Source organism: Pimephales promelas, chromosome 4, assembly GCF_988280905.1.
Source record: "Pimephales promelas chromosome 4, fPimPro1.hap1.1, whole genome shotgun sequence".
Classification (NCBI taxonomy): domain Eukaryota; kingdom Metazoa; phylum Chordata; class Actinopteri; order Cypriniformes; family Leuciscidae; genus Pimephales; species Pimephales promelas.
The window spans coordinates 18,101,372-18,111,911 of NC_142772.1; the positions used below are offsets into that span (position 1 = coordinate 18,101,372).

Genomic DNA, 10,540 nt, shown 5'->3' on the forward strand with positions numbered 1-10,540 from the left:
ACGTATAATAATGTGGGACCTACCCATTAATTTACAAACCTGTTCAAAACACAGACTGCTATCCCACTTTCATCATTTCAGTTTCACATATATTTCAAGTCTTTCTTGGATTGACCGAAATAATTGTTATACTTCGCCCAAATTTGCTCTGATAATTTGCTTTGTTAGGGGGATTTTAAAATTGAAATCTGGCAATCTTGCAATACATGCTGACGGACGGCAGAACCAGCTCTGTCTGGGCAGAACATGTGGATCCATGTCGGTAAAGACCTCTGATCCACGTGAATGAATCGCAAATAAAGCGTCTTCTAATCATTCATATGTCCTGCCAATTATGCTTTATATAAGCTGTAGTTTCTATGTTTTGGAGTCACGATTATATCCGTTAACGTTCACCAGCAATCGACATGTGTCTGATGAAAGTCGCATCGAAACTGTGAGACCAGTTTGGTAAACTTTAAACTTACCATGACTCATAATGAGTAACATCACTGTTCGAGGCAAAGTCTGGACGGCTGTGACTCAAGCTTTCAACCTCCCAATGGTTCTCATAATGCGGATGATAACGAAGCTGATTAATCGAGTGTTGATGAGCACGAGCGCGCTGCCATCACCGAAGATGATAAATGGTCAAACCACGGCAGTTGACTGTAACAGAAGGAAAATGGTAACGTTACGTTTTTTGAACAAGTCTTTTATTTGGCATTAAAATTATTATAGGTTATGACTAACCGAAAAATAGATAAGTTAACAGTGTCTATGTGTATTTACTGTTTAGTAGTCCTCTTAAAGTTTTTAAACAATCTTTTTCAACACTAGTTTTACTGCAGTAACGTTACTAATAAGTTGGCTACAAGTAAGTTACTCGTTACAAACTAGTTATTTTTTTCTTTGCTAATATTCTCTATCCCAATAGTGACAAGTATCAATTTCTATCTACTTCTACCCAATTAGGGTTATAGTTTGTATTTAATTCGTTGATAGAAGTAAGGTTTTAATCATTTAACGTATTTTGAAAATTAAATTAAGCTGTAAAGTGGCCATTCTGAGCATATGGCAAGCAAAATCGGAATAAACTAATGAGATAGGCTACTAATAACAGCCGAGGTGTCTATTAAATATTAAAACCTAAGCGCTAATTTGATCAGGACCTTTATAAACCTATGACTGAATCACTTTGTGTATTTTTTTTGTTGTGTTTCAGGTTGTCGGGCTGGGAAACCCTGGCATGAATGGCTCTCGACATAGTGTTGGTATGGCTGTGCTTACAACGCTAGCAGAACGTTTTGGAACGCCAGACAGCTGGAGATCTGACCGTCAAGTCTCAGGAGAGGTTTTTGTAACACACCTTCAAGACGTCCAGTTGGTTCTTCTTCGACCCAAGTTGCTCATGAACGTCAATGGTGTGAGTGTGGCAAAAGCAGGTGAGATGATTGTATTATCCACTTACTTTACCCACTAACTTTTCAATCTTGGGCTGGGGGGACAACATATATTGTGCGATCCCAAATTCAGTTCTCTTTTACAGCTTATTGCGCTTCAATGGTCAAATAAACACACATTTTATGTCAAAATACCCATGGGGTGGATTATTCACATACATGTGAACTGTTGGGTGAAAATCAGATTATCACATTATATTAGATCTGAGCATGAGGTCTTAAAGTGACTGCAGCCTAATATACCTGTGTCATTAATGTTAATCAAACAACAAAAGACAAAGAGAAAATAATTCACTGCTTTTGACTGAATAACATTTGTATCTTTAATAATAATAACCAGTTTATAATCAATTCATAGTATACAGTAAAGAATATGCAGTATTTTATTTGTTATAATATTAATAATGTACTATAATATTACCTTTTTATTCAATGTCTTTACTATTTCTCAAACCAACCTACTGTACTTGAAAAAAACTATACTATTCTTAATTTGTATTGTATTTGTATACTTATTTAAACTTTAAAATTACTTCATTTAAATTTAATTTGTGTAATAAATCTTTGCTCTTATTTTTAGTTATATATTTATTTTGATGTATTTCGTTATCAAAATAAGATTTTGGTCATATCGCCCAACCCTGTTTCCATCTTTGGAAATCTAAATTTATTTCTTTTTTATTTTTATAATTTTTTCCAGCCAGCAAATTTTCAATTCCACCTGAACATATTCTCTTGATTCACGATGAGCTTGACAAACCGCTTGGGAAGTTCGGCATTAAACATGGCGGAAGTGCAAGGTGAGTGAAAACTTTTTATCAGACTTGATTTGATAACATTGGTTTAAGTTTCTCTCTAATATTGACTTTATTGGTCATTGGATCACGTCTCTTCCTCTCAGGGGTCACAATGGCGTGAGATCATGTGTGGACTGTCTTCATACTGATGTAAGTTAGCAAATATTTCATAGAGCAAAACATTAGCTATAGTGATTTCCTGTATAAGTTCATTATAACACACGCTGATTGTGTCCACAGGTGATGCCACGGTTGCGCATTGGGATTGGACGACCGTCAGGCAAAACCCCTGTCGACCGTTACGTTTTGGGACGTTTTTCACAAGAGGAACAAAATGTTTTAGACTCTGTCATGAAGCAGAGTGTAGATGTTCTGCTGACATTTCTCACAGACTCGCAACCCCAGACTTCTCCAGCAGAGGGAAGGAGAGCATCACGCAAGAATAAAGCAAGGGCGCTTTCACCGCCTCAGGACACCACAGAAGAGCACAAACAGAACTGACCTAGACAATGTTTGATAACTGTTTCTCTGATGTGAAGGAGCTCAGTCTGATTATGATGCCATGTTTAAATCCCCAGCAAAGCTAAGGACATGGAGGGCAAAACCAAAACTGACATCAATACATAGTCATTTTGATTACACTGTTCTGAAGGAGTTCAGCTTTGTTAGAATGCACTGTGTCTGCCATATTTTAATGTCCAGTAGACTTATTAGGATACAGCAGCCTGCATTACATGCTCTTTTGTTGTTTCTATAACAGAATTTCCCAAATTGTGGTTTGCAAACTCTATAGGTTCCTGGGGGAACTGCGGAAGATTCGGGGCACTGGAAAAGAAATGCCTATGCTGTTTTAAATAAAATAAAATAAATTAAATGTCAAAAGGTTTTTGAGAAGAATTCAATATGTTTTTGAAAGGTTAACAGAATTTCAAATATATCAGCATGTTTATCAGATAATTAAATGTATTCATAGGCATTAATGTGATAGAACTGTTTGGAAACCCAGATGACACGACTTCAACGTCAAGATAATCTTAACCCCTTAGCTGTTTTGAGAATGGGGGTCAAAATGCACTATTATACCCAAGTTTTAAAGAACTTGGGTATAAAAGTCTTGTTTTAAAGAAAACACTCAGCAGAACATTGCTGAATTGAAAACACTTCAAAAAATGAAAGTATGAAAAAGTTATGGAAGTTTAAATTTACAGTAAATCAAATATACTGTACTATATATTTTTTTATTTTATATAAAATATATATTTTACAAAATATTTTTTACTCTAAAATTTCTATAAAATCAAAGCCATAAATCTTATCAAGTTATGTTCCAAATTTGAAGTTGATATCACAAAAATTGAAGTTCCCATGAGATTTTGTTTAGGCGTAGTACCATAAATAGGCACCGGGTGCCATTGAATTCCATTGGATTTAGTTGTATACATTCTGCCTTAACAAATTAATACATTTCTGTCCAAATATCAATTCTGTCACAAAAGTTGGAACTTTTAGACTCAGACCTTTCTGACAATATCAATTTTGTCAAGATTAGAAAAGGTTTTGATCATAAATTATGAAATATAATGACGCCCAAAAGGGGAGGAGCCTGATAAAACAAGTACCGTTTCTATGGTAACGCAACGTTCAATTATAAAACAGTTTTCACACGATGAATTCTGAGTTTATAAGCTTTCAAATGATACCTAATTTATGATAACTACTAAAATATGCGATATAATAAAAAAGGTGATACAAAAATTATTTTATATTTTAGAGGATAATAAATATAAATATTATCATTTTTAGAGGATAATATTGTACAATAATTTTTTTATTGAAAAATACTAGATTATATGTTTTTTTTTATAAACTTTTAGCATAAAAACAGAAGTTTCAATGATTAAAAGTGAGTGCATCGACTTTTTGTGACAAAGGTCAAAACTCCTGTTATGATGCAGATTTTTTTGAGGTGCACTCTTGTCATAAATTCATCACTTACTCTTCCTACATATTTTTTAACACAAAACAGGGGTAGAATATCTATTTATTTCCAACGATATATAATTTGTCATAATTAGATTAGGATTTAATAGAAATGTGAAGTAAAGTTAGGTGTCCCGGTACCGGGACGGTGACAGTTAAGGTAGTGTCCTTGCATGTTACTGGGTGATTTTAAATGTGTTAATTTCACTGTATTGTGGTGTTTTCCTTTTTAAAAATATTTACTATGTTCATAGGTTAACAAACTTTAAACATTTCTGACATTCAGAAACTGTGTTACTTAATAAATATAAACTGCGTGTTCAAAGGAATATTTCAGATTATAGGTCACAATTAAGTTATGTCATTGATCAAATTATAGAGTGCTGCAAGGGTCTGTTATAGGCCCTCTGCTATTTTCAATAATGCATGCTGCCTCTTGGTAATATTATTAGAAGACATGGAATCAGTTTCCACACTGTTATAGTTTTATACTTCATCACAACCAGATGAAATCTCTAAATTATCCAAGTTGACAGAGTTTGTTAAAGATATAAAATATTGGATGACCAGTAATTTTCTTCTACAAAGTTCAGATAAGACTGGGGTATTACTTATTAGACAAAAAACCTGTACACAGAACCTATTAGAATACAATTTGCATCTAGAAGGATGTACTTTTACTTCATCCTCTAATTAAAGACATGGGTGTTATTTTAGAAACTTCCAGGTCTATACGTTTACGGAACGTTATCTGATACTAATGCAGAAAAGCTATCTATTTATGTCCTCTAGACTGGATTACTGTCATGCACTGGGGGGGTTGCCCTGATTCTCAATAAAACTACAGTTTTATTTAATTAAATACAGCTGCTAGAATTCTTACCAGGTTAAGAATATAGTTTATGGTCATATAAACCCAATTTTATCATCTCTACACTGGTTTTCTATTAAGTTCTGTATCAATTACAAAGTATAGTTACTGATCTAAGGCCCTTAAAGGACAACTCCGGCGCAAAACGAACCTTTGGTCTAATTACACATTGTTACCTAGTCAACCGTTATCTGAGATTTTTTTTCATGATTGCCGAATGTAAATAGTTTTATCTATAAAAACAGTTTAGCCTATAATGCTAGTATAATAGGGCATAGAGTAATGACAAATAAAAATCGCTTTTTATTACCACTAACAAGGCTCAAAATAGCCCCACAGTAACAAGGTAGCACAATAAGGATCCATACATTCAAACCGAAGCATTGAGAACTTTGTCAGTGTCCATACCGTTTAATAAGAAGATATTTTATACACACAGTCCACTTTGCGAATACAGGAAGAAGCCATCTTTGAAAAATAGTCTCTACCAGTCGATCTACGAACGCCGATCCAAGTGCGCTGGTGAGATGTGAATAAAGTGATAATGTGAGCGCGAACAGTAGGCAACGTGTACATATTAAAGAGAAGAAAATGGTTCGTGTTTGTGTTTCTTCCAGAAACAATGGACCATATAAGATTCTGCCGCTGCGCACAGTTCAGCGCACTTGGATCAGCGTTCGTAGATCGACTTGTAGAGACTATATTTTAAAGATGGCTTCTTCCTGTATTCGTGAAGTTGACTGTGTGTATAAAATATCTTCTTATTAAACTGTATGGACACTGACAAAGTTCTCAATGCTTCGTTTTGCATGTAGGGATCCTTATTGTGCTACCGTGTTACTGTGGGGCTATTTTGAGCCTTGTTAGTGGTAATAAAAAGCGATTTTTATTTGTCATTACTCTATGCCCTATAGACTAGCGTTATACTAGCATTATAGGCTAAACTGTTTTATTAGATAAAACTATTTAGATTCGGCAATCATGAAAAAAAATCTCAGATAACGGTTGAATAGGTAACAATGTGCAATTAGACCAAAGGTTCATTTTGCGCCAGAGTTGTCCTTTAACTGTTCAGCTGTATTTAACTCTTTAAGGTCATAAAACTCTGGGGCACTTTTGGCTGTACCTAAAGTGAACCTAAAGGCTGTACCTAAAGTGTACCTAAACTTTTGGCTGTACATAAAAACACACAGAGTGTTTTTATATTTGGCTCCTAAACTCTAGCCTTCCTGATAATGTTCAAATCTCAGACTCTCACAGTTTAAAGGGGTGGTAAAATGCCATTTTCACAAGATGTAAAATAAGTCTCTGATGTCCCCATTGTGTGTGTGTGAAGTTTTAGCACAAAATACCCCGCAGATATTTTTATATAGCATGTTAAAGTTGTCACTTTTTGAGGGTTTACAAAAACGCACCGTTTTGTGCTGGGCCCTTTAAATGCAAAAGAGCTGCTGCAGAGGGCGGGGTTTCAAGAGCTGTGTGTGTTAGCAGCTGCAGACACACTAAATTGATAGAAACTGTTCTCCCTTTAAGGTCCCAGTGAAATCAAAATTGAACCTATTTACTTTGATAGCACAAGAGAGTTTTGGTGCCGTAAATAAATTTCCCATTCATTTCTCCCATTGACATTTTGTAAAATCCATATGTAAAACGTGAGCATGTCTGAGGATGCAGCGGCTGAACTCATAAGCATACAACATATCATTTCGAGTGAAAAAAAAGAGAAAAGTTACCAGTGTCTTTTCATTCAACGAATGAAATGAGCGAATTGACTTGGGAAAAGATTCGTTCATTTTGATGAACGAGTTCAAACAGGAGAGCCACGAACATGCATCAGAACAGAGCAAGGCGACCATTTGAGCTTATTTTATTTATTATTTTTTTAAATGAGCGATCGTTTCGTTTGTTTTTACAGTCTATGGATAAGACCCTTATTCATCGCCTGGAATCATTTAAAGCCCTTTGAACAGTTTGCACTGAAACTGTCTTTTGGACCTTGAACCGTTTGGTTACCAGTAAAGTGCATTATAGAAAAATCCTGCTATGTTTTCATCAAAAACCTTAATTTCTTTTGGACTGAAGAAAGAATGATATGGACATCTTGGATGACATGGGGGTGAGTAAATTATCAGCAAAAGTTTTTTTTAAAAGCGAACTACTCCTTAAAAAGCAAATATCTTCCTTTGCTTTAAACTTTGAGCATTAAGTTAGAAAAGTGAAATCATACTTTGCCAATTTCTAACATAAATGTTACCATTTGATGAATTGTACCAGAGTTAGCCATAGGCTAATTTACATATGCAGTCCACTGGCAGGGTAAAACAAAAAACAAAAACAAACAAACAAACAAAAAACATAAATAACACTCCCCATGCCAAGTTGCCAACTACACACATCCACAAAACACATTTTGTCAGCACCACTTCAGTGTCAGTGGGTACAGATTGAGTGGTCTTCAGAAAAGATTTCAGTTGTGATTTAAAACTCTTAATGGAACTCTTTATGTCATTGTATGTTATTGCATTCCACTGTGTAGTGGAAAGCAGATTGTCTAAAGGTTGAACGGAAAAAGGGTATGTTACAGTCCAAAACAGAAGTTATTCTGGTAGATTTTACAGAAACCGCAGGGTGATTGCAAACAAAAACCAGTAAACATTGGGCCAGACTGTGTAGAATCGTATACACTAGAGTCAAGTTTGAAAAAGAGTCTAAAATTGTCAAAACTCAAATTGTGTTTCTCTAAGATCTTGTGGTACCGAAATGTTTTTGTTTTTTTTTTAATCAAGGATTTCTATTGCTTAGATAATGATTCTAGAGTTCTAATGGCAGATTCACTTGCCTGTCCCCAATAGGTAATACAGTATGAAATATGTGAAAAAATGAAAGCTTGCATAAATATTTTGGGAGCAATGATCTAACCTATAGTGTGCCAAGTTATATTTGATAGTTTTTGTCATTTTCTTGATGTGAAGAGTTCAGATGCAAAAGCCTCTAAATGCCATTTGAAATTTTCTTCTAGAATGGTCATTTTTATCAAGCTTGTACATTTAAGTTCAGTAATTTCACTTAAATTGAAATTAATAGGTAATCTTCATTGCCATTTAAGTGAAATTACTGAACTTAAATATACAAGCTTGATAAAAATGATCATTTTTAGCAGAAAATTTCAAATGGCACTTAGAGGCTTTTGCATGAACTCTTCATGTGTTTCTTGAAGTTAAGATTCAAATCCAAAATGGTGATACCAAGATATTTAAATTCAGTATCAATTGATTCATTTTTAGTTTGAATCTTGAATTCACATACTACACCTTAACCTTGTACTCTAGTTATATTAGATGAAATGCACATGATTATCTTTTGCTTAATATGTTATGAACAGCAGCTAATTATTTCCCATTTGCTTTTCTGTTTCTACTGCCCAAAGAGTACACCAGCTCCAGTTTGAATTCAGCCTCTTACGAAGATTTCTAACACCTGTAAAGAGTTGAGATTACACCAACCCCTGTGAGGACTTCAGATGATTCCAACTTTGAATCAACATGCACCACTGACAAAATTTCTATGTAATCATTATGATCACATCATGTAGTAATTGCATTCATGAGATCATTGTTTCTGACTATAATAACATGATATTAGCTAACTGCATGATTTGTAGTATCTTTACATTTCTGACGTGACTTTGACACAGTCACCTCTGATAACATATTCTAAAATGTAATGTAGAAGCATTTTTCTGTAAAGGTGCTTTGAAACATGTATGTTAGTAGCTATATAAACATGAATTAAATTGTGTATCATGTGACTTAATACAGATGTTCTTCCATTTAAGCTCAAGATGCTCGCTGCAGTGCTGCTCTCATTAAACCAACAGAACAAAAAATATTTTGATATTCAATATTCTGATATTCAATGTAAAAATGTAATAAGCAATTGAAAAAAATGCTGTATAAAATGAGAATTCTATACACAAAATAGAATAATTATAAATCATTTCATTGGCTCATATAATTATAATAAAGAACTTTGTGAATGCATTCCATTGTTAAAGGGGCATTTTATTATGACATGAACAAGTGTTTGGAAGGTCTAAGAGAGAATCACTTGTTTCGTCGCTGAATGAACACTGAATCGACAAAACACAATCAATGCAACTCTAATATGTACAGCAATGAATATTAGGAGCCGGTTTAATGTCTTTCTGCCAGCTCATTGCTTGTCGGCTTTAATTACACTTAAAAATGTGACCATTCGTCATTGGGCTCAGTTATGATATCACAACTGATTAAAAAAGAAATACAGAAGGATAAAATGTTAATAATCAGTGATCTGAATCAGTGCTGTGCTGAGATTTCTGACAGATGTGGAGCATCCATCCTAGAGGACTACAAAGATTTCCATCAATACCACAGCATTAGAGAACTATTGAAAAATTCTTCAAAGACAATATCACTTGTGGCAGATTTTCAGCATTCCAGCTACATTGACAAATAGGCTTTCCCTGAGCAATCCTTTACAATGGACCATTCCCAGCTCCTCTGAATGGTCAGGGTTGCTTGGTCCAGCACTAACAATAGCTAAGGTCAGAGGTTACTGGCACGGCTGGACACAGCTAATACAAAAGTGCAAATTTATTCAGGGTAATGTTCTGAGCCTCATAGGGGGTCTTCCCTGTTTTACAAAAATATTTAAAGTAATACCACCCAATACACAATGCCTGTATCTGAGTAACTAAAAGTCATTAAAATAGTATTTTCTCTAGATTTCATTTAATTGTTTATTTTAAACACATACAAAATTATATATGTGAATTGTCTTTAAAAGAAACCCCCCAAAAACAACATAAATTGATACAATTTACTGAATTTACCAAAAAAAGTGGTTTGATTTTTCTTTTTCCTTTAAAAATGTTGTGTCAATTGTTTTACTGTTTGACTTTTGCTTAAAAAGCCTATATTAAAGGATATTAAATCCTAAGTGCCGGCAGTTTACACAGTAAATATTTACACCATTTACATTGTTACAATTACAACACGTGTTCAATGAACTGTTTTTCCTGAGCAATAACAATGTAAATGTTCAATAGCAAGTTTGTAGTCAGGATTTTATGTTCCTATAAATAAAATAGAGGGAAAGTGACCCTAATAACCCTTATCTCTACAATATACGTTTTAAATTAAAGAGAGAAAAAATCCTTTAGTAAAATGTTATATAAATGGAAGCATTCTTGTGAAGGTTCTAATTAATATTTGCTATATACTTCACTGTTAAAAACTCTGTATTATGTGCCTGTTAAAAAACACTTTACTTGAAGTGTTAATGAACGATTCCTTTGTGGTAAAGTGCCAGGTAATCCCTTGCACGAGTAGCTTTTGAGAGATAGGAAACGTCATCGAGGACACAAAGCGTAATGGCACTGTAGACACTGTTGGATTGTAATGGCAATG

At 34.2% G+C, this 10,540-nt stretch overlaps 1 protein-coding gene and 1 long non-coding RNA gene across 2 annotated transcripts; both read left to right on the forward strand.

The window, feature by feature from the left end:
- The first annotated feature begins 250 nt into the window (after nt 1-250).
- On the forward strand, nt 251-3,123 carry ptrh1 (peptidyl-tRNA hydrolase 1 homolog). The gene is made up of 5 exons (XM_039669045.2): nt 251-667; nt 1,205-1,424; nt 2,143-2,242; nt 2,344-2,389; nt 2,480-3,123. Exons 1-5 carry the CDS (start codon nt 479-481, stop codon nt 2,738-2,740), a joined length of 816 nt encoding a protein of 271 aa, XP_039524979.2. The 5' UTR covers nt 251-478; the 3' UTR covers nt 2,741-3,123.
- Nucleotides 3,124-5,800: 2,677 nt separating this feature from the next.
- Nucleotides 5,801-8,930, forward strand: LOC148981676 (uncharacterized). The gene is made up of 2 exons (XR_016168174.1): nt 5,801-7,206; nt 8,518-8,930. It is a non-coding gene; the product is annotated as an uncharacterized LOC148981676 (long non-coding RNA).
- Nucleotides 8,931-10,540: the final 1,610 nt, after the last annotated feature.